General features: G+C 53.8%; 2 protein-coding genes and 1 long non-coding RNA gene across 13 annotated transcripts; 1 reads left to right on the top strand and 2 right to left on the bottom strand.

Annotated features, from left to right (window-relative positions):
• Positions 1-1,004: 1,004 nt before the first annotated feature.
• On the bottom strand, positions 1,005-8,627 carry LOC309618700. 4 transcript variants are annotated; one of them, XR_014238588.1, is made up of 5 exons: positions 8,530-8,611; positions 6,854-6,954; positions 6,415-6,549; positions 2,353-5,899; positions 1,005-2,226 (listed from the first exon to the last, which is right to left on the bottom strand). It is a non-coding gene; the product is annotated as an uncharacterized lncRNA (long non-coding RNA). The 4 variants fall into 4 exon arrangements; XR_014238585.1 differs by lacking the exon at positions 6,854-6,954 and having other exon boundaries at positions 8,530-8,627; XR_014238586.1 differs by lacking the exon at positions 6,854-6,954 and having other exon boundaries at positions 1,020-2,226; positions 5,440-5,899; positions 8,530-8,625.
• Positions 8,628-14,675: 6,048 nt separating this feature from the next.
• CCDC200 (coiled-coil domain containing 200) lies at positions 14,676-20,244 on the top strand. 5 transcript variants are annotated; one of them, XM_082372871.1, is made up of 4 exons: positions 14,676-15,217; positions 15,477-15,564; positions 16,694-17,003; positions 18,362-20,244. In XM_082372871.1, the coding sequence occupies exons 2-4, from the start codon at positions 15,508-15,510 to the stop codon at positions 18,505-18,507; spliced, it is 513 nt and encodes a 170-aa protein (XP_082228997.1). In that variant the 5' UTR covers positions 14,676-15,217; positions 15,477-15,507; the 3' UTR covers positions 18,508-20,244. The 5 variants fall into 5 exon arrangements, 4 of the variants coding, with proteins under 4 accessions (XP_082228997.1, XP_082228995.1, XP_082228994.1 ...); XM_082372869.1 differs by lacking the exon at positions 15,477-15,564 and adding an exon at positions 17,521-17,570 and having other exon boundaries at positions 18,362-18,485; XM_082372868.1 differs by lacking the exon at positions 15,477-15,564.
• Positions 20,245-20,644: 400 nt separating this feature from the next.
• Positions 20,645-26,738, bottom strand: TMEM106A (transmembrane protein 106A). 4 transcript variants are annotated; one of them, XM_082372862.1, is made up of 8 exons: positions 26,593-26,709; positions 25,159-25,385; positions 24,561-24,624; positions 23,238-23,391; positions 22,529-22,669; positions 22,375-22,418; positions 21,812-21,865; positions 20,645-21,217 (listed from the first exon to the last, which is right to left on the bottom strand). In XM_082372862.1, the coding sequence occupies exons 2-8, from the start codon at positions 25,364-25,366 to the stop codon at positions 21,097-21,099; spliced, it is 786 nt and encodes a 261-aa protein (XP_082228988.1). In that variant the 5' UTR covers positions 25,367-25,385; positions 26,593-26,709; the 3' UTR covers positions 20,645-21,096. The 4 variants fall into 4 exon arrangements, 3 of the variants coding, with proteins under 3 accessions (XP_082228988.1, XP_082228987.1, XP_082228989.1); XM_082372861.1 differs by having other exon boundaries at positions 26,179-26,700; XM_082372863.1 differs by lacking the exon at positions 26,593-26,709 and adding an exon at positions 25,472-26,156.
• Between the last annotated feature and the right edge of the window lie 35 nt (positions 26,739-26,773).

The following is a 26,773-nucleotide window of genomic DNA, read 5'->3' as shown; positions in this document are numbered from 1 at the left end:
CTTCTTCTTTTAAATAAATTTATTTATTTATTTACTTTTTGGCTGCATTGCGTCTTCGTTGCTGTGCGCGGGCTTTCTCTAGTTGCATTGAGCGGGGGCTACTCTTTGTTGCGGTGCGCAGGCTTCTCATTGCAGTGGCTTCTCTTGTTGTGGAGCACAGGCCCTAGGCGTGCGGGCTTCAGTAGTTGTGGCACGTGGGCTCAGTAGTTGTGGCTCGCGGGCTGTAGAGCGCAGGCTCAGTAGTTGTGGCACACGGGCTTAGTTGCTCCGCGGCATGTGGGATCTTCCCGGACCAGGGCTCGAACCCGTGTCCCCTGCATTGGCGGGCGGATTCTTAACCACGGCGCCACGGGGGAAGTAAGTCCCTCAATCCATATTTCTTGAATGAATAAACCCCAATGTATACTGTTCATTGGAATCTGATCTCGTGCTGCGGGGGGGATGCCTTGGTAGGAGAGGTGTATGTCGAATGCTTCTACTAGCGCCCTCTTTGCCTTTCCACACTCTACCCCTAGGTAATCCCAAGACTGGAAAGTTCAAATAAAATGATCATCCACTGGATTAATCATGTTTTAAATTTTTCTATAATTTACGATGCTTTGACATCTTGAGGGCCTGCTGGCCTGGAAGAGACTGCCCCTCCCAGGACTAACTAATTCCTAGAAATGCAACCTGCTTGCTTTGGGAGCCTGCCGTTCACGTGCAAAGCAATCTTCCAACACCCGTATCTGCAACTGCCTCCTCTAGTTACTCTCACACTCCAGCTAGTATTTCCCCTGCCCTCTCTCACCCCAGGGCCCGGTACCTCACAACTAGAGAACAGCCCTGTAGCCCAAAGCTCACCGAATGCTATTCTAATGGTCCAATCCGAACCTTGCTCAAACTTGCCTACCCTGCTGCCTCTGCCCATTCTTCCCACCCTCCCCTCCCCTCCCCTCCCCTCCCCTCCCCTCCCCTCCCCTCCCCTCCCCAGGACGATAAAGGCCATATACTCTCCTCTCCTGCCTCCCAACCAAGCAGGCCAGGCCGAGTCCCCCATGTGGCTCGCTGCAGGGTGTGGCGTGCCCTCTTCTCTTGGGAACTGTAAGTAATAAAACTCCTTCAGTGGCACTGACCTCTCCTTGTCAGTCAGTCAGCTGTATACAGTACAACCAACCCACACACCTAAGTGAAAAGCCCATCACTTTTTTTTTTTTTAATATAAATGTATTTATTTATTTATTTTTGGCTGCGTTGGATCTTCGTTGCTGCTCGGGGGCTTGCTCTCGTCGCGGCGAGCGGGGGTTACTGGTCGTTGCGGTGCGCGGGCTTCTCATTGCGGTGGCTTCTCTTGTTGCGGGCTCGAGGCGTGCGGGCTGCAGTAGCTGCAGCACGCAGGTTCAGTAGTTGTGGCACACGGGCTTAGTGGCTCCGGGGCCTGTGGGATCTTCCTGGACCAGGGCTCGAACCCGTGTCCCCTGCACTGGCAGGCGGATTGTTAACCACTGAGCCACCAGGGAAGCCCGGAAAGCCCATCATTTAAACCTACATTCCGGGTGGATCTTCGTGGCTCTCAGCGGGAGCTGCCCTCTCGCTCGATCCTTTTCTGCCTGTGGATATTGACATCAGGAACCATGAGGACAGGAGTAATGCTGGAGACACCAAAAGAAGCCGGGGAAAGTAGAGACGGAAGACAGAAGACTCAAGTTACTGTTTTCCTTGTGCCTTGAGGGTGGCGTGGAAACGGTCTGGGAACAGCAAGAGGAAGCTTGGATACCCCCTCCGCTCCTTTCCTAGTTTCTACAGACGGAGGAATGGGGGAGAGAGGCCCCGTGAGAAGGCTGTGGGGCAGAAACTATGCCCTCCGGAGCACGCCAAGTTTGAGCAAAAGCACAAAACTCCACTTAGAAAGAAGGCAGAAAAGAGAAGAAATTCTTAGCCCAAGAACAGGGTTTAAAACATGGCAGAAATGAGAGAAAAATGGAGAAAGGGACGTTCAGTTACTAAGAGGAAAAGAAACGGAGAGAAACGGCAAGGTGAATGCGAAAACAGCCACAGCACACAGAGGCAGGGTAGGGCAGTCAGTTTCTTCTGGTCGTTGGCCTGTCTGCCAAACAGCACGATGAACCCTCCCAACGCTGAAAAGTGGGAACTCGTGAGAGAGTTCTCTTTATCCTAGCAGTTCGTCTCTCAAGCCGACCAACTACTTCTTCTTCTGCAGATACCACCTGTCTCATGGGAACAAGCCTACAAGAGAAACAGACGCAAGAAGTTCTTAAGAACACTATTGAGGATGAAAAGGTACCGGGCCACTCAGACAGAAAAAGCTTCGCTAAAGCAGCGTATAGCGACAGACAAACACAGAGCTCTTACTTTTCAAACATCAGTTACTACCCCCGGGGTGGGGTGGGCGGCATGCACCAGGCCAGGAAACACTGCAATACCAGGTCGATGCGTGGAGTGGACGGAGCAAGCTCCTACTCCAACCCCCAGCTCCAAAAATCCATTTAATATGTTGTTGTCGGATAGACAACGTATCAGATATTAAACTGATAAGAACAGATACTACACTTGATCTTAGCCAAAAGGCCGAGAAGCGATACCCAGCCACCTGCCTTCACTGTCACCGTCCTCCTCTCATCCATATTCGACTCAGTGTGACCCCTGTCACTGCTCACTCGAGGTCTCACTTCCTTTGCTTCGGTGACAATACTGTGGGTGGCACTACACCACACTCTCGTGCAGATTTTTTATTCTCTACATTGTAGAAGAGGAATTCTGGATCTGTTGCAGCTTCGTCGTTCTCGGGCTGAAGCGCCATTTCTGATTTGCATGCCCCGCCCAAGGGGGGCGCGGCTCCGGCGGGCTGACCTTATCCTCTGGGCTGCTGCGGGGGAGCTCTTCTTTGGCATCAATGCAAGCGGACACAAAAGACCGAACCGTAGGGGATTCCGGGTGGGCGGCTAGAGGGGGCTGTGGGAGGAGCCGTCGGCTGAGAGTTTTCCTGAAGACGAGGTCGCAAGACACATTCGCTAGAAACGCCCAGACTGCATATGTGTTCAATAGGCCTCCGCTTCGTAGGGTCGGGTGGGGGACTCATTCTGAGTCCGGGGAGCGGAAGATCTAGAGGGGGGCTTCCCAGGGCCGGTGGGTTCATCCCCCTGCCAGGCGGAAGGCGGATGGCCCACAGTGGGGAAGGGAGGAGATGTGTGGATGTGGAGGGCCGGGCTGAGCAGCTGGAGGGATTCTCTCCAACTCAAGCGCCTGCGTCCGTCGGTGCTTCTACGAATGAACCCAGATGCCGGGCTTCCTACAGAAAGCTTCCTCTGCCTGAGACCTCCTTTCCCTACACCTCCTCCTCACCTGTCTAATTCTTAACGCAGAGCCTCTGGGCTCCGCTTGGGCTTCAGCTGCCCCAGCAAGCCTTCCTCGTGGGCTCTTCCGCACCCCACCCCACCCCACCCCACCCCAGGATGACTGCGGCCCTCCTTTGTATTTCATCCCACCCCGGACTTCAAGTCCACCATTCACCACTCGTTGGGGGCAGTCCTTTATCTCCGCCACTGAAATCTGAGATCCTTGAGGGCGGCGACCCTCGTCAGCACTTAACCTCTGTATCCCAGCACTAGCCCAGTGCCCGGCCTGTAGGAGGTGCACAGGAAACGTTTGTTGAGTGAACAAAAGGTGTGCAAAACAGACTGAATCGGGGAAGCACTTAGGAGGGTCCTGGCCCGATCCAGGGCTGAAGAGGGGAAGATCTGGCCTGGGGTGGCAGGACACCAGAGAGGAGAGTGACTGCCAGGGACGCTCTGGGCATCAAGGACCGTAAATAAATTAAGGCCTCTGGCAAAGCGGGGATAAAGTTTCGCAGCGGCAACGCTTCTCTGTGGCAAAGGCTGCAGGCTGCCCAGGCAGCGTAAACCTTTTCCATCCCCCTTCCTAACAGAGCTTCACTTTAGTTGGGGAGTTTCTATTTCTTTCACTGGATCTCAGAAGAGCTAGAAGGTATCACTGATGTAGGACTGAAACCCAGTGGGTCGTTTCACCCTGCCGCAGGGAAAGCCTGATGGCGGGGGCTGCCTGAGCCCTTCCCAGAGCCCGCCCCTCTGCCGAGCGCTCCGTGTGTATTAACTCATTTGATTCTCCCCATAACTCCACGGGGTGGGTATTAGTATTATTATCCGGGGCCAAGACTAGGTGAGGCCAGTGAGAAACTAGCCTTCGGGGCGGGGAGGTGGGGGGACATTTAAGGGAGTGCCGCCCCGAAACGCTCTTCAGCAATCAAGATAAGTACTATTTTGATACAATTCATCTTACCTGGATTCTAAGATAATCGAGAGATTTATTTTGATTACTGGGTTTTTGGTGCTCCCTGAAATTTTTTGGCCAAGACAAGCGCCTCACTCGTTTCCCTCCACTCTCATCCCCATTCTGTTGACCTGAGCTGTCACAGCCACTAGCCACTCGCAGCTGGGGAGCGCTAGGAAGGTGGTTCCTCCTAATCCATATGTGCTGTTAAGTGTAAAATACACATGGGATTGCAAAGGCTTAGTATTAAAAACTGTCAAATATCTCCGTAATTTCCGTATTAATTACGTGTTGAAGTGATATTTCAGATATCTGTTTTTGTTTTTTGTTCTATTTTTGTGGCCGCGCCGCAGCTCCCGGTAACCCCGACCAGGAATCAAATCCGGCCCCCCCCCCCCCCGCCACCCCCCACCCCCCACCCCCGACTCCTAACCACTGGACCGCCAGGGAACTGCCAAAGTATCTTGAGTTAAAGAAAACATTAAACTGAATTTCACTCGTTTCTCTTTATTTTTTAACGTGCCTAAGAATATTTAAAGTTAAGAATATTTAAAGTGTGTGAGGGAATTCCCTGGCGGCCCAGTGGTTAGGACTCGGCGCTTTCACTGCGGGGGGGCGGGGGCGGGGGGGCGGGGCCCGGGTTCCATCCCCGGTCGGGGAACTGGGATCCCGCAAGCCACGCGGCGCTGTTAAAGACTGAAGTGCTGCTGAGAGGCCAAGCAACTTGCCTAAGGTCACACAGCTAATGTGAAACAAAGTCAGGATTTGCATTCAAGCATCTCACTAAACACTGGGGCCTCGGTTTTTTTTTAATTGGGGATCATGATTTTTTAACTGGGGATAATGATAATGCTTCTCTGATTAGGGGACTTGTGAAGCTACGCGTGGAAATGCAAGCCCATGGGAATGTCTTGATAAGTACACTCTAGGGAAAGTCACTTCTTGCCTGTAAAACAGAAATAATTCCATTTTACAGTGCTGTCAACTATCTCCACCTACCCACCCGGAGCTATTCCTGTTTCACATCCCACTTCACCTGGTCTTATTTCTCTGCCGGCTGCCAAGTCGTTATTGACACCTATGATTGTCACGTGGCATAGTTATACACATAGATACGGACACACAGACACATAGGTATGTAGGTCTACTCACGCATATACAGATATGAGTGCTGTACTGCTTTTCACCTTGATGGTAAAGGCTTTGTTTGCTGCTCTTTCCTCAGCACCTGTGGTAGTGCTCCGTATGTACTTGGCACTCGGTGAATATTTGTTGCACGAATGGATGAAGGTCAAATGAGACAATGTGTGATGTGCTTGACAAGGCTCTTCAGGCCCCCCCCCCCCCCATCCCATGAGCCCTGTTCAGATCTGTGTGCATCAGACCACCTTCTGCTCAACTCATTTGGCTTCCCTGAGAAGGGGTGGCTGTGGTCCAAACACCCCAACCATCTGTTCATCTCTCACTGGCCTCCTCCTTGTCCTGCTTGGTGTTCTGGCCATCTGGGCCGGTGTCTTAAGTCCCCATCCTGGGTTGGAGGCGCCCTGAGGGCAGGAATGGCTTCTGGCCTGCCTCTGTCTACTCCCAGCACCTGCCCCGGGGTGTCACATCACTTACAGGTGATTTATGACAAAACAAGTAAGAATAAATATTTGCAACCCCAATCACAGAAAAAGTACTTATCTTTCTAACACATAACGGGCTCCTAGAAGTTATTATAAAAGAACAACCATTCAATAGGGAAAAAATGGGTGAAGGCCAGGCACAGAAGTATTTTCCATGTCACAGAAAATAAAAAGTGGCTCTAAATAAATTCCCTCATCTCCCCCCCCCCCCCCATTCTTATCCTCCCGCCCGGGCCCGCTGGCTGCCCTGACCGGGACAGTCTGGTCAGCTTCCAGGTCAGGAGGCCAACATGAGCGTTGCATCAAGGAGTTCCAGTCCAGAGGCCAAGAAACCGTTCGTGGGGCTCAGATCTGCTCACCGACGGTTTGTTAGTGCCTCTGTGTGTGAGCCAGGCACTGCTTATGGCACATTCCTGGTCACAATCTCATTTTACCTTTACAGTACCCTGAGGAAGTGTTATCACCCCCAAGTCTCAGAGGGGAGAGAGGCTGCCTGACTCACCCACGATGCTTCCAAAGGTCTTCCAAGGGCAGAGGTCTTCCCCCGAGGCCAGGCAGCCAACGGTCAGGCACAACCCTTGGCTCATCCATTCTTCTCTCTGGCAATGATTTGCTGAGTGCCTCTGACAAGCCAGAGCTGTTAAGAGTTTGGGGTTATAATAACAGATCTCTGTTATAGATTTACAGGAGAACATTGAAAGTACTCATCGTCAGGGAGAATATACAGCCTTTAGGGTCACTTTCTAGTAATCGGTTCTAGGCCCTTGCTGCTCAAAGTGCGGTCTGTGACCAGCAGCATCCGCATCGCCCAGGAGCTGGTGAGAAACGCAGGATGCAGGCACCAAGTCAGACCTCCGGTCTTAGTTTGATGGGGCTGCCAGGGCTGCCAAAACAAAATGCCACAGGCTCGTGGCTTAAAGAACTGAAATGTATTTTCTCACCGTGCTGGAGAGACTGGAAGTCCCCGATCAGGGTGCCAGCGTGGCAGGGTTCTGGGGAGATCCCTCTCTTGGCTTGCAGATGGCGGACTTCCCTCCCTCTCCTCACGTGTTAGATAGAGAGAGAAAGAACAAGCGCGCTGGTGCCCCCACTCATTGGGGAGCTAATCCCAACAAGAGGGCCCCACCCCTCCTGACCTCTTCTTAACCTCATTGGCCCCAGAGGCCTCCCCTCCCACTAGGGCTTCAAGATACGAACTTTGGGGGCACAATTCAGTCCGTGACCCCTACTGAACAAGAATCTGCATTCCAGTAAGGGCCACCGGGGAGCCCTGTGCACATTAAAGATGGAGAAGCACTGACTTTGTAAGTCACACACACTGGAAAAGAAATGGCACTGGGTGGTCAATGGGTACCTATTACTCTGTATGTTTTCTGGGGAAGACTACACTGGCTTCCTGGGCCACACTAACAGCTATGAGACATAGAGGACTGTGTGTGTGCCAGTCCCTTGGCTGAGCACTTCACACATTTCATCTTACTTAATTCTCATGATAACACCAGGAGATAAGTATCTCCATCCCCTTTTACAGAAAAAGACGTTGAAGCTGACAAGAGATGAGAGCAGTGTGCCCACGGCCTTACGGGGGGTCTACGCTAAGGCCAGGCCTGCAACTGCTCTCCCACGTCAGTGATGGCGGTAAGGTGGTCCCCCGACCAGCAACATTCTCAGCCCCTGAGAACGTGTTAGAAAGACACAGTCGTGGGCCTCAGAGCCCGAGACCCACTGAATCACAAACTCCAGAAAGAGATCTCAGCACTCGGTCTCATTTACGGTTGGCGTTGTGTCTGCACGGCTGTGCGCCGGTTTTTTCCGGGCGCAGACCACTCTTTCTTTTTCCCCGTGGTGAACGAAAAAAGAGCCAAACCACACAGAGACAAAGCAGGGGGCACAAAGGGCACAGTCAGCTGCGGCTCGTTGGGCTTCCTCTCCAAACAAGAAAGCAGCCGCCCCCAACGCTGCCCAGTGGTGAACTCGTGGAAAAGTTCCCCGTAAGAGTGTTTTCTCTTCCTCTTCCCCAGCTAGACTTATTCCTTTCTGAAGAAAACGCGAACACCCGTAACGTATACACATCGACCTCCAAGGACTAACCCAACCCAAGGAACTTTGAAAACACTACTGAGAAGCAAAAAAACAAAAACACTTAAACTCCCCGCAAACGTGGAAAATCTACTAACCCACCGGGCAACACACAAAAAACAGAAACACGGCTCTTCCTTTCTGAACTCGAGGTATTTCCCCCGGAGGGGGGCACCACTCCTGGAAGCACTGCAATACCAGGTCGATGCGTGGAGTGGACGGAGCAAGCTCCCACTCCAACTCCCGGCTCCAAAAATCCGTTTAATATGTTGTTCTCGGATAGAGAACGTATCAGATATTAAACTGATAAGAACAGATACTACACTTGATCTTAGCCAAAAGGCCGAGAAGCGATACCCAGCCACTTGCCTTCACTGTCACCGTCCTCCTCTCATCCATATTGGACTCAGTGTGACCCCTGTCACTGCTCACTCGAGGTCTCACTTCCTTTGCTTCAGTGACAGTACTGTGGGTGGCACCACACCACACTCTCGTGAAGAGTTTTTATTCTCTACATCGTGGAAGAGGAATTCTGTACCTGCGGCAGCTTCGTCGTCCTCGGGCTGAAGCGCCATTTTCAATTTGCATGCCCCGCCCTTTCCGCGCGGGTAGGTGGAGCCGCGCGGGTTGATCGGCCCAGTCCTCGGCACCGCCTCTGCGCGCATGAGCGGAGGCTGGGCTGGGGCGGACCTCTTCTTTGGCACCAGCTCTCGCGTAAAGACAGAATTCAGGGGAATTGGGGTTGGGAGAATAGAGGAGGGCGTCTGTGGAATTGATGTGCAGCAGACTGGTCCGAGTACGAAAAACGTCATCTGGTGTTCACTGTGAAGACAATAGGGTCCCACGGGCTGGCTCTGTCCAGGCCGAAGACCCAGTCGAAGGCTGGGAGTCCAGGAGTGCCTGTCCGGTGTCGCCTGGCAGGGGCTGCAGAGAGAACTTGGGACCCGAGATCGCGCCCTGCGAGCACTGCTGCCCTGGTTGTCAGGACCCCCGCCCTGCCCCCGCTGCAGGCCACTAGGGCAAGCTCCTTCACCTCCAGAGCCTTAATTCCCCAGCTGAGAAGTGGAAACCTTAGTGCCTACCGTGTGGGGCTGAGGGAGTATAAAGGGAGCTAATGAGGCGACCTTGGTTTGGTAGTCTAGAATGTGGGCCCTAGGGTCCAACGAGGTTCCAGTGAAGGCGTCATGGCCGTGACACTGAAACAACTGAGCAACTGTATTGCCTGTAACAACACAATAGGAAACATTTATTGTTTGGGCCGGGCTTTGCGCTACGTGCTTTCCTTATATCAGACTTTCAAAGTTTACCTACAGATGGAGCGGTTGACACAGAGAGGGTGAGCAACTTTGCCCCAGACTACACAGCTAGTTGGCGGAAGAGGTCGGATCCATCCATGAAGAGCACGGGACCTAGAAGAGGGCACCAAAAGAAAGAGAAGTTGTTCTTGTGTGTCCCGCCCACTATGAGAGTAAGTGTTGCTGAGCCTGACACACAGGTCTGTCTGAAGAGAGACAGGAACGAGCTGTCTGGTGCAGCGGTTAAGAGCAGACACTGGGAACACCTCGTCTCTAACCCCTCTCTACCTGTTAATGATCATGTGACCTGGCGCGTGACTTGGCCTCCCCGCCTAACCGTGTGTCTTCGATGTAGCCACATTACCTGTAAATTGGAGATAAGGAGATGAGAAATTATTAGACATAATCTTAAGAATTACGAGACATGCCTGGAATATGGTATTCCTGTAAGTACCAAACATAAGGGAAAATATCGCAGGCAAGTCACTTCTCTGTAGCTTACCCTCTTCATCTAGAAAATGAGAACATTAACATATAGTCCTGTGCTTACTCTTTCCTCATTCACCTGGTTTTATTTTACTCCATAGCACATATCACCTGACATCTTATACATGTATTTGTTTATTGCCTTCTAGCCTAATAGCATGTAAGCTCCAGAGCAGGGAACTTGGTCCGTTTTGTCCACATTTATCTCCTCAGTGTTTAGAATAGGGCCTGACATATACTAGACACATGAACACATGAATTTGATATTTCATTTCTTTTTTTTTTTTTTTAAACTTCATACCATATTTTATTTACTTATTTATTTTTGGCCGTGTTGGGTCTTCGTTTCTGTGCGAGGGCTCTCTCCAGTTGCGGCGAGCGGGGGCCACTCTTCATCGCGGTGCGCGGGCCTCTCACTATCGCGGCCTCTCTTGTTGCGGAGCACAGGCTCCAGACGCGCAGGCTCGGTAGTTGTGGCTCACGGGCCCAGTTGCTCCGCGGCATGTGGGATCTTCCCAGACCAGGGCTCGAACCCGTGTCCCCTGCATTGGCAGGCAGACTCTCAACCACTGCGCCACCAGGGAAGCCCAACACATGAATTTGGTTGAACACATGAATGTGTAAATATTAAATAATGCAATTTGTCCATACAGAAAGAGATTAGCAGACCTCCTGGCTTGTGGTAATTATTACGACCCTCACTGTGTTTCACTACATTTCTGCTTGCTTCCATGTTCATCAGGTCATCCTGTGCTCACCAATTCAGCTTCCTAGGTATTTTGATCTTTAGAATGAGGTACCTGGGATTGCAGACACGCCTGTTCTGTCATTGCAAAGGAGTATCTCCCTTTGTAAATTAACGACTTAGCATTCTAATTCACGCACCAGCTTCCTGTGAGTTTGGTTAACGTGAGTCAGCGCCCCTCAGCCAGCCCACATCCATGTGTACAGACCAAAGTGCCCATAAAAGTTCAGGCCACACCAGGACGTGGCTGGCTGGTGAGCCTTTGTCCAAGTGTCCTACAATCTCACTATGGACCCAGTTATCATTGCTGCCAGGGAGTTGGAAAGGATAAGCCAGAGACAGAGACTGGAAGAGCACAGATAGCCTTCTCAACCAGTGCCTGTTTCCCACAGCCTTGCCCAACCATCATGTTATCTAACTTTTGCATAATATCCAATGTTATCTCTTACTATGAGCAAGGTTGTACAGCTTTTCATGTGCTTGAGGTCCATTATTATTTTCTGTGAACTGCACGTTCCTGTCCCCTGCCCACCGTCTTTTGAACTGTTGATCTTTTTGTGTTTCCTTCTCTAACCTACTTCACATTTGTCCTAGTATTTGAGTTCAGGTATACATCTGACTTTATTTTGTCTGGATGGCTACCCAGTTGTCCCAATATCATATATGAAATAGTCCATCTTCTCATCAGTTTCAGATGCCAACTTTATCATATTAAAAAGTGTGTGTATACACACACACACACACACACACACATATACATATATATATACACATACATATATATATATATATATATATATGTATGTGTATATATATATGTATATATATATATTGGACTTCTCTTTTTTTAAAAAAATCTTCTGATATCCTGTTTTTAAGAGTCTTGATTCAACTGATTCTCTGGTATCACACCTTAACTCTGTGCCTGTCACTGTGTGGGTCCTGGGATCACACAGGTGAACATGACCTTGTCCCCGCGGTCAGCAAGGGGCATCTGCCGTGTTCTTCCATTCCTCTCCTCTGGCTGCCACTCAACCACATCCACTGCTCTTTGCTGCCGGGGAAGCCTTGCACCACACTCAGATAAGGTCTGCCCACGCCAAGGCTGCCAGCTCCAAGTGCTTCTACGTGTTCCATCCCTGGGCATCAGAGGTCTGCTGGGTGCCCTGCCGGCTGGGGAGGACAGCCTCTTCAAGTCCAGGCCTCACTGTATCTGTTTTTCCTGGCCCTGCAGCAGCCCTGCCCTCACCTCAAGTTTTACCCTGACCTCTTGGACAGCTCCCTCAGGTTCTTTTCCTCACTTGTCAGCTTTCCCTAGTTGAAGAGACAGGGAGGGAGGCACCATTTTGTTTTCTCTGACCTCCTCTCCCTTCTCTCTGACCCCGCCCTCTCGCCCTCAATTCTCCCTTCTCCCGCCTTCTCCTTTTTCCCAGCCACAAAGCAAAAGCTTTCGCTTTTATGACTAGCAACAGAACTGGACCAGTCTGTCTGACTTTGCAGTCGGAAAGGGAGATCGTTTTCCCCAGCAACGTGATCAGGGGTGTGCGTGGACCAGCAGACCGTCGGCTCCTCGCCCACCCCTGCCCCCACCCCGAACGTGCCCGGGGTCCTGGCGCTACAACAGAAGAAGTCTGTGTGCTGGAGAGCAAGTTTCCTGTCCAGCTAGACTGGATCCATCAAACTCAGTTAGACTCAACCAAGAACTGGGCTTTTCAAAACTTGCCTGCCATTACGGAGGCCAGCAAATCCCCACATTTTCTTTTTGGTCTTTCAACAGCCCCCAACAGAAGGCGTCACACTCCATAGTGATGCCTGATTTTGTCCATTCCAAGATGCCCATCTTTTTCGCACCTTTACATCTCAGAAACCAGGATGCGTCTTACATTCGAGGCCCGGAGGAGAAAGCACTGTCGCTGTTTACATCGCAGCACGTCTCTCTTGGTTTCTTTTCGTCCTGTCTTTCTTAGGGCTAGGTAAAATAACCGTACCTCTCACAAAAGATGGCATCTTAAATTCGTGAACCACTACAATAATAAAAGCCTCTGTTTATTGAACCCGACGTGTGACATGGATTATTTCCTTCCATCATCACAACACCTCTAGGATGGAGGTATTATTACCCCTACCCTGCAGGGGAGGAAACTGATCAGAGTGGTAGAGCCGCTAGATCATATTCGCACGCCTGATCAATAACGCAGCCGGTATTTCATAAGGCCTACCCGGCCCACGCTGCTTCTAACTCTACTCGCTGTTCTTTCCACAACAGAAGATTCTGGGTCTTGTATAATAACAAGCTCTATTAACAATGCAATGTGCAAGTGGCTACAATCACTTAACAGCACGGGAAGTTCCCTGAGGGCTGATATGAGTTAAAATCCAAATTGACAGGGGGTGGAGTGGGCTACGGAGTAGAATCTAGAGCTGGAAGGAGTTCGGAGGTCAGAGGTGGGGTTGGGAGAGGCAGCGTGCACAGGGAAGGCATGAGAGGGGCTCAGAAAGGGAGATGAGAATGGGGAGGGCGCAGTCTTGGCAGATTTGCCCTGAAAAATCCCTCCTCTCGCGCAGGAGGACTGGCTCGGAGGGTTGGAAACAGTTCCCCAGATTCAGCCCAGCCCACCTCCCCCACCCTGAGGGTCTCCACAGCTGAGCCCTGTTCTTTCTAAGGTAGGAGGACAGTAAGAGGGGAATCGAGGGAGGGAGAGATACCAACAGGAACCCGCTTCCCCTTTTGCCCATTTAATGACTGAGACAGTCAAGTGCCTTTCCCTTTCTCTTTCTCTTAAAACGGGAACTTTCCACCTAAATATCTGCAGAATTCGTTTAGAGGAAGATAAATGTGCTGTGAAAATAAATGTCCAGTGACAAGCCTCCATTTCATTTCTTGTATCTGGAGACCCTTGCGTATCTGTTGTTGCAAATGACATCCCTGGGTGCCAGGACGACGAGAAGGGAGTAGCACCTCTTTGAAAACGGAAGAAAGAGATCTAGCAAGGCTCAGGTCCCACTGGCCCCTCAGCAGAGCTGGGGCACCCCTAGCAGCTGGCCACAGCCAGATGCCCACTGTGACGGCGGGCACTTCCCAAGCATCCTATAGTGTCTTCCAACAACCTTCAGAGGAAAGGCTCAGAGACGCTGAGTGACCTGCCCAAGCTCCCCCAGGTAGTCGGTGACACAGGCAGGAGTGAACCTGAGTCTGTTTGACTCCAGGGCCCTTAGATGACTCCACTAGACCGGCTGCCTGAATCGACAGACTCTCTGCTTGAGGTTCAAACTCTCTGTTTGAACCTGTTTTCAGGTTCAAGGGCTGCACCCTGCACCCTCCCTCCACCGTCAACAGTGTTTGAGGCTGAGGCTGGGTTGAAGCCCCTTCTTCACCTATACCCTTCCCTCGCTTCCAGTTGGACTCAGCCTCTGCTGTTTCTAGAAAAATTTATATCTTTGGGGAAAGACCAACAGTCTACCCAGTCCCTGCCCCCAGAAGCCCTCCTGGGCTTCAGGAAACGACCCCCTCCCCTGGCCACTCCACCTCCTGGACACCCAAGGAGTTCAAAATGAGTCCCCCCAGAATGTGCCACTTTGGCCTGGGGTTATTTGAGTTGAAGGCAATGGAGGCCCCCAAAGACACAGGAAGAGCTTTCTACCTCCCCCTCAACTGCCTAAAAGAATTTAGATAGGGGGCCTGGCTCACAAGAGAGTTATTATCAGAGACAACTTTTATCTGAGAGACCCGTCTGCATAGCAGGGCAAACATCCCGTTACCAAACGTCTGCCCTTCTTTCTGTCCGGTGACTCACCCTTCTCCGCTTTGAAGCCCTAGGCCCTTATCGCATTCCTTAGCTCGGGACGGCACATAAGCCTCCGCTGCCCTTGGGTCTCCTATCCTTATGGGATCCCTGAACATATGTAATTATACTTGTTCTTCTCCTATTAGTCTGTCTGATGTCAATTTGGTCATTAGACCAGCCAAAGAACCTAGAAGGCTAGAGGACGAATTTTTCCTCCCCAACAGGATGCAAATCAGGTAGGATAATAAATAATACCAACCTGTAGCTGAGCAATTTTATATTTCATTTCACATACTTCTCATCCATTGACCCATGTGGTCCTGTGTGAACCCCCCCCCCGCCCCCCCGCCGTGAGGAAGGGAACAAGGGCTACCCTTCTGGTTTTCCAGGCAAGGAAACTGAGGCCCAGAGAGGTAAGCTGAGTCCAGGGTCAGAGGAAGAGAGAGAGGGTAGGCTTGAGCCCAGCATATTAAATCCCCAGAACCAGGGTACTTTCTAATAAGCCACTTTGCCTTCACAGAGCTCAGACCCCCGTGAGAGCTGGCTGGATCTCGTATTTTCTCTTTCTTTTTTTCTTTCGTGGCCGCACCACGCGGCACGCGGGCTCTTAGTTCCCCAACCGGGGATCGAACCCGTGCCCCCTGCAGTGGAAGCGCGGAGTCCTAACCACTGGACCACCAGGGAAGTCCCTGTATGTTCTTGAGTCAGCACAGCGGGGGAGACGGAGGACTGAGGAAGGAGGGAAGGGAGGGGTCAGCAGAGGGCCGGATGAGGAGGCTGGAATCCTGGGAAGGGCAGGAGAAAGAAACCAGAGAGAAAAGCCAGACCGCTTGGGAATTGTCCCCGGGGGTCCACAGAAACTCAAGGCTGAGGTGGAAAGGTGTCTTCTACCTGCCCAGGGCCCTGGAGAGAAAGGTACTTTACAGATGCTCTCTAGGAGGCTTGGGAAGAACACCGCCCTCCTTCCCAAGGCAGGCGGGGGTGGGGTGGGGGTGGGGGTGGGGGGGCTGCCCAGTTGCCCCGGTAGTGGCCTCATTGTGAGGTGGTTCTGGTCACAGGCCAGGGGGTTGAGGTGGGAGGAGACGGAAGTGGTGGGGGCAGTGGCAGCCTCCTGGGCTCTGCCTGCCCCCAGCCCCTGCCTGGGGCCTTCTGTCACCGCCACCACCATGGGCAGTGCGTACCACTGGGAGGCCCGTCGCCGGCAGATGGCTTTGGACCGGAGGAGGTGGCTGATGGCCCGGCAGCAGCAGCAGCAAGAGCAGGTGCATGAGAGGGGCCCCGTTCACCAGGGTCCTTCCGGGGACACGGAGGGGACGGGGAGGGAAGACGGACCCCAAGCAAGCCGTCTATTACCTGGTGAATGTTGTTTTGCTTGGGCTGGAGGAAAGCAAGGTCCTTCGATGTCTTGGATGGACCGTGTGTGTGTGTGTGTGTGTGTGTGTGTGTGTGTGTGTGTGTGTATTGGAGTGACTCAGCTTTGCTGTTGTACTAGGCTGAGGCCTCATGTGGGATTGAGGGGTCAGGCTCGGGAGGTTTTAAAGCTGCGCTGTCCAATAGGGTGGCCACCAGCCTGTGTGCTCTATAGCCCTTGAGACGTGGCTAGTGAGACCGACGAACTGAATTTTAAATGTTACGTACACTTAATTTATTTAAATATACTCTTTAAAACAAATTTTCATTTTACGTACTGGAACATTTTTAAGTATGTTCGGAACAACGTGGATATGTGAATCTACTTTTTCGACTGTAAATTATCTGAACTCTAAATATAGATCAAATATTTTAAACCAAAATGTAGTGTCTAAATCAAGATGTGCCGTTGAGTATAAAATGCCCTCTGGGTTTTGAAGACTTAATACAAAAACAAAGACTATAAACTATCTCATTAATATTTTCATATTGGTTTTACGTTTGGGCTGTATTGGGTTGAATAAAATATATTATGACACTTAGTTGCACCTATTTCTTCTTACTTTGGTATGTGGCTAACAGCGCATTTTAAATTATATATGGCCCTCGTTATATTTCCATTGGACAGTGCTGTCTCAAAGCATGGGCAAGAGATTATTCTTTACCCTCTGGCACTGCAAACGGTTTTCAGTGCGCGCGCAGCTCCCAAGCTAGGAGGTAGGTGGCCAGAGGCCGCTGTTTTCCCGGGCAGGGGCTGTGCCGGGGGACACTGTTGCTATAGAAACGGTCCTTGGGTGTGGGTGGGTGAGGGGAGAGAGCTCAGGCTCCAGCCTCAGCCTCCAACTCCAGGGAACAGAGACCCTCCAGCCACCTCCACCTCTGGATTCCCTTGCCTTGCTCCCCTCAGTGTCTCTGGCAGGGGGCGTGGGGTGACTGGGTAGGGAGGGAGGAGGATGCCACTTGCGGGGCGCTTCTTGACAGGAACTGAAGAAACTCCAAGAAGAGGAACGGCAATCTGAAAAAAACCCCCAGCCATCTCGGGAGTCGCCGCAGGAGTCGCAGCCACCGCCGGCGCCATCACAGTCGCCACCCGCGCAGCCGCAGCCGCAGCCGCAGCCTCCGCAGGTACCCGAGCGGCCGCCGCCGCCGCCGCCGCCGCCTCAGCCAAAGCCACAAAATGCCCAAGACCCTCTTACTCAGCGCACCTCCCGGTACATTCTCCAGGATTGCCAAAGGCCAGGCCCCCACAAGGACCGATTCCAAGGAGGGGTGATGAACCCTCAAGGTCCAGGTAAGTGAGATGCCCGGGAGCGAGCGGGAGACAGTGAGGAGAGAGCCCCTGGCTATAGCCCACAATCCACATCTGTCACCCCACCCTTTGACCCTCCCCGGCACCCTTCACCTTTACTTGGGGGGGGGGGGGTCACTCTCTGAGCGGATTTGCACCAAGCGAGAGCTGCAGAGAAACCCGCTGACTTCCGCAGAGGGTGGCTCAGAAGTTGTCAGTCCCTTCTCCAGGGTGAGGGTGACAGACGGGGTCGGGGCGGCCAGAGGGTGGGATAGGAGGTGTGGGCTTAGCAACGGATATCCTGAGCCCTGGGGAAGCGGGGGGGGGGGGGGGGGGGGTCTGGAACAGGGAAGCACCGGTCGGCTTCCTAGTGCAGAATTCTCAGTGGGGGCTGGGACTTTGCCTTGCCCCAGCTAGGGGCCTTGGCCTGCCCCCAGACACGTGGTAAAGAGTCCAGCTGTGGCACGTGCCATCCTCAGGAACTGCCAGATGAGTAACGTGTGCTTCGTTTCATCATCAGGTTTCAGGAAATCTAGCCCAGATACACACACCAAGTACCCACGACTCACGGTGAGACGGCCTCAGAGTGTGAAAGGCAGCTAGAGCCTGGCTGCGTGTCTGAGCGTGCTTGCGTGTAAGTGCGGGTGGAGTCTAGAAAGGCTTCCTTGGCAGGAATCGGGAGAGGGGGCTGAAGTTATTCAGTCACTTCTGGACGGCCCGTTCCTCCCTTCCACGCCCCCATAAAAATGTCTCTGTAGGCCCTGTTGCTCACCACTCAGTATAAGTGAAGGAGCTGACGATCTAGTTGGAAAGACAGGACAGGTGCCAGAGAAGCAAAATCAAGGGGCCGTTTGAAACGCTGATCGGGGGTAGAGACAGCTGGAGCGGGAGGACGGTAAGACGTGAAGTCAGAGGTGGTGGTCTCCGTCAGGGGGTCTCCGATCACCGCTCTCTGGGAGCACGACTCAGATCTCTGAGCCTCAGCTGCCCCACCCGTAAAATGAGACTGATAATACCGCCTCCTCAACAGAGGTGGCACGAGGACTGAATTAAAAGGGAAAGCATCCAAAGCACTTAGCTTACAGCCTGGCTCACTGGGGACCGTCAAACCCAGGAAGACTCTTTTTTGAGAGTCTTGAGAATTACATAAAACAGGGTAAGCTTTGGAAAGAAGCTTTTCTTTCCTGACTCGGGTGCACGGGATGGGAGAACCTGATCCTGGCCCTTTAAGAGGAGGCCGGGGCTGCTACATTTCACTTCCATTACTCTGGCTTCAGAGGGCCTAAGACAATGTTCTGAAACCAGCAGGCCCGGGAGCTGCTAACTAACCCGTTTTGCCTCCTGTCTCTCCCTCTTCTCAGTCAACGAATTACATCCAGCAGTGGTGATTCAGAGACAGACCCCGCCCCCTGCCAAGACCCCACTGGCCATCAGCAAACATCAGATGAGCAGCCCCACCTTCTTACCTCCCAGCAACATCTCCACTTCAAAAGCCAACCCCTCCTGATCCACTCTGGCGGGGGAGGCTAGCTGGGAATAACACGTGATCTCTTCCCGGAAAGAATCAAGACCCTGGCTGGGCTCCCTGAGACCGAGATGAGGGGGAGGGGGCAGGAAGACCCACGAAGAGGATGGAGACGGTGCGAGAAGAAAGTGGAGGGCGATTCCATGCTTCTCCAGGCAAAGCCAATGGGAGAACTTGGCCTTGGGCCCCCCCCCCCCCCCCCCCCCAGGTCTACAGCTCCACCACTGGCCCTTATGTAGCAGCGATAGGCCTGCTGGGGGCTCAGGTTTATGACTCTCACTGGAGCCACCAGCCCGTCCTCCTGGCCGACGCTTATTGAGATGCATCTGGGGAAGCGGGGGTTGCGTCACACCAGAGCGGACCTGGGACCTGGGGCAGCATCAGGAAGAAGTGGCAGGCAGGGGCCTCCCCCAAGTCCGGTGTCACGCCTGGTCCACTGTGGGCACTCCGCTGTTGAACGGACGATGGTTGGAAGGGATGGAGAGAAAGAACTCAGAGGAAAGGAGGACTGCAGCCTCAGGCCCGGGACACCGGACCTTGGGAAGAGGGGGACTCGCCCCCGCAAATCCACAGGCCTCTTCCTCCCTGGGTCTCGGCCTTTCCATGTAGCGGAGACAACCGAGAGGCTCTGGAGGCCCCAGGCACCCCCCTCACCACTTCCTGAAACTGACACCTGGGGTCCCCCAGCCCCGCTCCCTCTTCCACTCTTGACTGGTCAGGGGGGAGCCTGGGTCCTTTCACTGCTGCAGCATCGCCTTTGGGTGAGACTGAAGGCGCCTCTCAGCGCAGCGTTTCCTGAGAGGAGCAGTTGGGGGAGGCGAAGGAGCGGGGGCGCACAGGAACGGGAGCGTGAACGTTGGGAGGGACTCAGAGATGCACAACGAGGGAAAGGGAGAGGGCGAGCTCCCCGGGAGCAGTCTCCCAGAAGGCACGGAGGCAGGGCGTGTTCCCGAGGGGCTCAGGGACCGGGGAAGAGACCCTGAGGCCCACTCGGATATTAAGAAACAGGCTGTGAGATGGGGAGCGTCCACCAGCTCCCTTCCCACTCACAGGAGCCTTTTATTTTCCTTTCTTAAACATCGTTAAGCACCGTTTATTGACTCCAATATAAGTCCGTTACATTTGGCGAACTCCACCCGGCGTGAGCTCCAGCCCGGCCCTCGCGGACTTCCGTGCTCTTACCAGCGCCACCTCGACGCCAGTTACCCAGGCGCGGAAGCGCGCAGACAGCACCAACTCCTTCCTTCCCCTCATCCCCCCGGCCGGCTCCTCACCCGGTTCTGGCCCCACGTCCCCTTCTCCGGTCCTTCCTACTGCAAACTCAGCTTTCCCTGCTACTCAAGCTCACCTCTCTGCCTGCCTGAGTGATGGAAACCGTAACCGCCTTTAGTGAGCAAACACAATTCCTGCTCGCCTAAAGAACCCGGGGGGTTGCCTGGGGCTTCGCGTCGTCTGAGTGACAGCAAAGAGGGGACGGCCTAGACCAGTCCCGACGGATACGCAGCTCCGGACTGTCATCAGTGCCCGAAGGAGAGCACAGGCCTCTGGGAGCAGAGGGTGCCCTGGGGCTAGGCTGGGGGTGCAGCGGAACCCAGCAGTTCGGCTTCACCTCTGCAGGTTTCCAGCGGGAGAGCAGCTGCACCCACCGTTTGACCTGCCTGTGTCCACTCACATGGGCTCAGGCTTGTGGCCTCCTTCGATAAAAACCTTTTAAAATGACTCTGGCTTTGTCTCTGTTTTTCCTGTGCAGGCCCAGGGGGTGCCCGGTGCCTCCCTTCCTTCCCCTCCCCTCCTACTTTGCTTCCTGCTATGAAGAGAATAATAAAACTGCTTTCTGGAGAGGAGAAGCTTTAGCTGCAGAACACCTCTGACTTCCTGGGGGCCCAGACAGTCTTGAACCAGGAAGGCTGCAGAGCCAAAGGGCCTTGGCCAATCTTGCTGTCAGATGGGTGGGTGGGTGGGTGGGTGGGGGACAAGTTACCAGGCGAGAAGCAGGCCATCACCATCACTCTGTCACACGACCAAAGCAGGGCGGCCTAGGAGAGCACCTACGGTTCCCTAAAAGGCCCTGGGGACAACACTGGCTGTCCCCCACGTCACTTTCTCATTACCAGGTGGAGAACTTGGAAAGGATCCATGTATTAAAAGCCAGACAAAATGAAAGCTTTCTCCACATTCAGGCAGGAGGAAGGTCTTCCCTGGACGAGCTGGGCAACCAAGGTGCTCAGCACAGAAAGTGTGGGGGCCCCTCCATGCCTCTGAGGCAGCTCTGAGGGAATGTCAGGTCAGACTTTCCTCAGGACCAAGGGGAATATCTGGTGCTGGCCTCGAGAAGAACCAGGCTTCCGTTCCTGTGGAAATCAGAGAGGGTGTGAGGCTGTGTGTGTGTGTGTGTGTGTATGAAGTTAACGTCCACAGAAAGCTTCCTCTGCTGGGGGTGAACAGGGGGAGGGTATGATAAAGCAGGGCTTTTCCTCTGGCAAAGTCACTCTCGTCCTGTTGGGTGCCACGGAGCGGTGGGAGATACAGACCAGGCCGGCAGGTGCCCGGAGCTCGACGACAGCAGACAGGTCACGGCGGGCGAGGCACCAGCAAGTGGGGCTTGGACGTGTTTCCCCGGCAGTCCACATATTCGTAGCTCTGGAAGACCAGCTGCTCTGAATGGCTCAGGTAGGAACAGGTCAGGGTGCCCCTGGAGAGGAAACAGGGCTTTTTTTTTTTTTTCCTTTCCAAAAAAAAAAAAAACAAACCAGTTTTATTTTGAAGATGACAGAACTTGAGCCTTGACCCCACCCAGCTTCCACTTCCACCGATCTAAGGATCTGCAGTTGGGGTAGGAGTGAGACAAGGAAGTAGGGAGGGGAGGGGAGAGACCTGGCGGCGGCAGTAAGATGGCGGCTGAAGTGCTCACGCCACCCGAGGTCTGGGCTTCACCGTCTTTACTCCTCCACACCACAAGGGTCTGGGAGGAAGAGGAAAGCCCCGGCCCTGCTCTGCTCTCTGGGGAGGGCTGGCTTCCTCAGACCAAACCCGGCCCTTCCTGCTGCTCCCCACTCCGCCGCCGAAGCACCTGGGACAGCTGCCCCCCCCCCCCCCCACCGCCCAGGGTTCCGGGCGGATCTGTGGCTGTCACGTCAGTAGCTCACAAGCAAGGTGGGCCTTAGGGGAGGGGCTGGACCTGCTACGGCCAAGAGCCGACACAGACTCACGGGATTCACTGCGATGACTCTCCTCCCACGGGGGGCAGAAGCGGGAGAGGGGTACCAGGGCTCCAAGCCCTACTTACTGGATGTGCAGAAGCACGTGGTGGACTTTGATTTTCAGCCAGGTACAGATCTTGCTGAGAGAGACAGAGACAGAGAGAGAACCCGGGCCCACGTTTCACACACTGAGCAGCCTGTCAGACAGCTCGGAGGAGACCTGCAGTCCCAGCCCCCCTTGCCTCCTCTCCAGCAGGGGCCCCACAGGCCACCCCCACCCCTTCCCTCTCCCTCTGCCCAAGGTGAGCGTGTCGCCCCTGCTGCAATATCACTCCTCCAACCCCCACTGGTTTGGCCCAGGCACGGGCTGGCCTCTCCCTTAGTAGGAAACGGGTGAGTGGGGCTGAAGAGCCCGAGGTCATATATCGTAAGCATTAACCAGATTCTAGCCTGGCTTTCATTCCAGTCCAGGTCCAAACAGGCAGAGGCTGGGGACCCTGAATGCCTGTACGTTGCAGTCTTGGCCACAGGAGTGCAGGCCACCTGCTGACTGCAGGGCTGGCGAAGCAATCAGAACATCTGGTGGGAATTCAAACCGGGTTCCCAGCCGGGAAAGAGGCTAAGGGAGAAGGGATCAAGGGCTACTCACTATGTGTTCTCGTCCCATATCCTGTTGGCCACCGTATACAACATCTGTCAACCAAACGGGTGTAGGGTTAGCCCCGACTCCAGCCACCCCATTCCTCCCGCCACCCGCGTCCACACGCGGCCGTGGGCAGGGCTGGCCGGCAAGAGGGAGTCACCTGCTCACTGGCCAGAGGGCCGATGCGGAGGAGAAGGCGGTTGGAGACCTGCCCCACCACGAGGGACAGGTGCAGAACCTCAATGGTCAGCTGGGTCACAGCGACGGGGTAGTAGTTGTTATTGGAGATGCTCAAGATATTCTGGGGAGGGAGACAGGGAAAGGAAGGGGCTAGGGTAGCACCGTCCTTGGCAAGAAGGAGTCAAACGGTTTCAAAACCCCGCAGCCTGATTGAGCCCCACCCCCAACATGGGCCTCAGCCGCTCGGGCCCCAGGGCCAGGAGCCCCTCCGAGGGGCTCCTAATGGCGAGGGGTCACCTTTAACTGAGACAGTAAGCTTAAGACGTTAAGACATTGAGACATCAAGCTAAGACGTTCAGCTTAAGACATTAAGACATCAAAATCCAGTCTCGCCCTGCAAGGCTCTCTCTCTTCAGTCCTGCCCACCCAGGGAGTCTCAGGCACACCACTCCGACTGCGCCCAGTGATTTATGGCTCTGGCCTCAATTCTAACCCCTCACAGTTCCAATCCTGCACAATCTGTTAGGGGGCTCATGGTTGCTCCTGCTTCTCCCCAGGCTTCTGACATCCTCTGGGTGCCATAAGATCCCTGGCTACCGATGCCCAGGGTGAGAACACTGGACAAGGGCTACAGAGGAGTGTTGCCAGGAAGGTGGGGTCGGAGCCCAGGGGCACAGGCACCCACCCACCGTTATATTGAGGTGGATATCGGCCTCGTCAACAGTCACCGTGGAGGAGTTGAGGCCTACAGGCTGCACGGCGATAGTCCGGGGAAACAGGAAAAAGACGATGAGGGAGGAGGTCACCAGGCAGATGAACACTGCCAGGAACACGAAGAGCTTCCTGTGGGAAAACAGGACCCGGGGTAGAGGAGTGGAGAAGTCCGGACACCAAGGCAGCCTGGGCCGGGGGCGTTCAGTCAGTCTTCTCTCTATATAAGCCTCTCCTCCGAGTTCCCCCTCACAACTGTACACGTAGCTCCCCAGATGTGGAGGACCAACCTAGGCTCAGATGTGGCCCAGAGTGGGTAGGAGCACCGGATTGAGAGGCTGGCAGCCCGGCTTCCATTCCCAGCTCTGTGTACCCACTGGCCCAGCAACTCTGAACAACCCGCTTAACCGCCCTAAGCCTCAGTTTCCTTGTCTATAAAATGGAGATAATTGTACCTACCTCATACAATCTGTTATGGGCTAAGGCATGAAAAGGCACCAATCCCTGGTCCTGGCACATAGCCAAAGCCTCAACCAATGCTAGCTATTCTCACTGGAAGAAGTAAGCCCATGTGAATTTTGACAGTTCTGAATTTTAATATTCATATTCAGAACAAGACATCATCTGTCTATCTAATTCAAAATTGAGATATGCATTAAAGAGAGAGCACCTTGTTAGCATTTTCTAAGGGGCACTGCCAGATTCGGCTTCTGGTGCACTGGTGGGGGTAGGCTGGGTGGTGGCCCCCCCACAGAAGCTGAGGACCCTGGGAGGAGGTTGCAGGGATCTATGTCAAAGGACCCAGATGACAAACAGGGTCATGGGCCCCCCAGTGAAACTCAGGGCTGCCTCTGAGGTTCTGAAGTGTCCCAGAACAGAGAGCAACTGGTTTCCCATCTCTACGGGGAAAAGAACAAGCAGGTCTGAGCTGCCATAGCAAAGGAAGTTCTTAGGAAAAATCACTTCCCCAAACCAATTGCAACCAGAGCCACTCCCTCCCTCCTGGAAGGACTTGCAGAGTCAAGAGGTCCTCTCTGTCTTCAAAAGGGAGCCATGCTTCTTGGAAGCAGTGATGCTTAGGACACCAAGAGGCCTCAGGTGGCATCTGCTGTGCCCCGAGCTTCTTAAACTAGGAAAATCCTTGGAAACAGGGAGCTAATACGTCTGAGGCCAGTGAGGCTCAGGCTTTCTGGGGGAGAACCAATGGAGAAAAACTGGGGGGGAAGGGGGATTGGGGGAGACAAAGAGGAAGAGCCCCCAGGGGCAATGCCTACAGAGCTGGGATAGGAAGAGGGGCTTACGTGTGCCTGGGCTTCAGCCTCTGGTCCCCATAGGGGATGAGGGCCACCAGCTGCTTCTCTAGTTCTGTAGAAAGAGGGTGAGAGGGAGGGCCAAGAAGTGTCCATGACAAATGTTTCCTGTGCCAGCCTGCCAGAAGCACCCCTCCATCCCACAGAGCAGTGTCAGAAGCATGCCACCTCTGCCTCAGAGCAGGACTGGGAATACTGGGCTGTTGGCAGCTCAGCTTTGCCATCTCTAGAATGGAGGTGAGATTTTCATTAACAGGTGTGAAGAATTTCTGCACGTCACCACAAATCAGAGAAGCCCAATTTCTTTGGAGAGGTCATTATAACTTCTTGAATCCTAAGGCAGTGCTGCTAAGAGAGCAGAGAGGCTGGAAATTCCCTGGGTTTGGGCGGTACAACCAGAGCAGGAGGGGGGTCTCTGCAGCGAGCCCAGGGAGGGTTAGCGTCTCCCTGGCTAGCCTGAAACTCAGGGACTAGGAGCTGGGAGACCCAACCCCATCCAAGGAGACTCAGAGGGGCCTGGTGCTGGCCAGCTGGCTGCTAAGAGCTTTTCCTGGATCCCAGGCTACTTCCAGAGCCTGGGGCCACTCACCTCGAGGGATCTCCCCACTGCCCTGGCAGGTGGGACAAGTCACAAAGCTGACACCAGCAGCCCTTTCACAAGGCACACAGGAACAAAAAGGCTTGCTGCTGGTGGTGCTGGAGTAGCTGGCAGCCTTGCTGCCAAAGGCTGGGTCGGGGGACAGGATCGACTTGTTCTCATTCTCCCGAGAGCCCAGCTGGGAGAATGTCTCACCCATTGTTCAGGGCTATTTTTCACTGATGAGAAAAGAACAAAGTTCAGTTAGCACTGATGCCGGGTGTCACTCTGGTTTTAGGTTCTTGAGATTGGCAAGGAGCCCCACCACAATTTCAGCAAGCTCAAGCCTAAGGAAGTGAGGGTGTGGAAATTCGAGCAGTTACACACGAATCTTGGATCAGGAATCTCAATGCATTTCAACTCTTTTTTTTAATTGTAGGAGAGCTCAATCGGCCTGCAAGAGGGAAAAGCAAAGCAGAAGTTATTTCACTTTAAGGGAATTTCATAAGTGAAAGGCAGAGCGCTTAATTTTGTTCTGGAAAAGTTGCTGAGCTGTCATTCACTGCAAGGGAAGGAAGTTAGATAGGCCTTGGGGGCAGCAGCCAGGAGAGCCCCTTCATCCTCTTCGACAAGATGACTCTGCACATGTCTCCAGAGCACCCGGACAAAAATGCCCGCGGCCTCCAGCCTGGGTGTGGAAGGAAAGTGTCCATTCCTGAGCCTGGGCATGTGCTGGAGTAATAGGAAGGGAGGGATTCTTTGGAACAATAAAGAAAAAGGAGGCTAGGCTGGCCACAGGTGTGGCTAAAAACCCTAAAATGATTGTGGAAGGGAGCATAAACCTCTTCCGCTTGCTTTCTGAGTTGGGGTGGGAAAGAATGTCTGGGGGAGGGTGGTAGCAATTTCAGGGTCAGTCCTTCACTAGGACGAGTCACAGCTAACTCCAGATTCGTCCCAAAAGACTGGTGGCAAATGAGTGGGCAAGGTGAGCCGAACTCAGATCTTCTGGGCTTAAAATAAAGGAAGCCTCACCTGGTTTAGGTCTGAGATCCTGGGCTCCTCTCAGCTGCAAGAGGGCTGGAGATTTCTGGAGTACGTCTTTGGGGAGGAGGGCTTGTAAGGCAGGGTGGCTCCAGGGGCCACCAGTCCCCTTCCCGTAGAGTCCTGGGGACCGATTGCCCCGCGTTGGAGGAGGTGGGGAGCAGCGACCCTGGCCTCCCCAGAGGCTTCACGCCCTACTCTGGGGCTCGGCCATGGGCTGCGGGGTCGGAGCGGACTGAGAGGCTAGGATTTCATTGAAGGAGGATTTTAAGTCCCACCAGACACCCCGAGAGGCCGTTAGTAGAGCTTGGAAGCTGCGTGTTGGGCTAGGAGGAGGCACAGAAGGGGCCTGGGCCCTTGCCTGCCAAAGGGAAAGAAGGGAAGGAGGGTCCCGAATCGCCTTACCCCCGGGTGACTGCAGCAACAGAAACGCCTGCAAAGCAGAATCGAAAGTGCGGGAGCCGGGGTTTCGCCCCAGGCTTCGGCTCAAAGCCTTGGGAAGCTCCGCCCCGGCTCCTCCGGACCCGCCCCTCCCTCCCAGGGCCAGCCTCTCTCGACACAGCGGCCAGAAAATTTCTCCGTTCTT

The sequence above is a fragment of the Balaenoptera borealis genome (genome assembly GCF_965194805.1).
Source record: "Balaenoptera borealis genome assembly, chromosome: 20".
Lineage (NCBI taxonomy): Eukaryota > Metazoa > Chordata > Mammalia > Artiodactyla > Balaenopteridae > Balaenoptera > Balaenoptera borealis.
The sequence above is the reverse complement of the archived record's forward strand: the minus strand, read 5'-3'. Positions and strand labels throughout refer to the sequence as shown.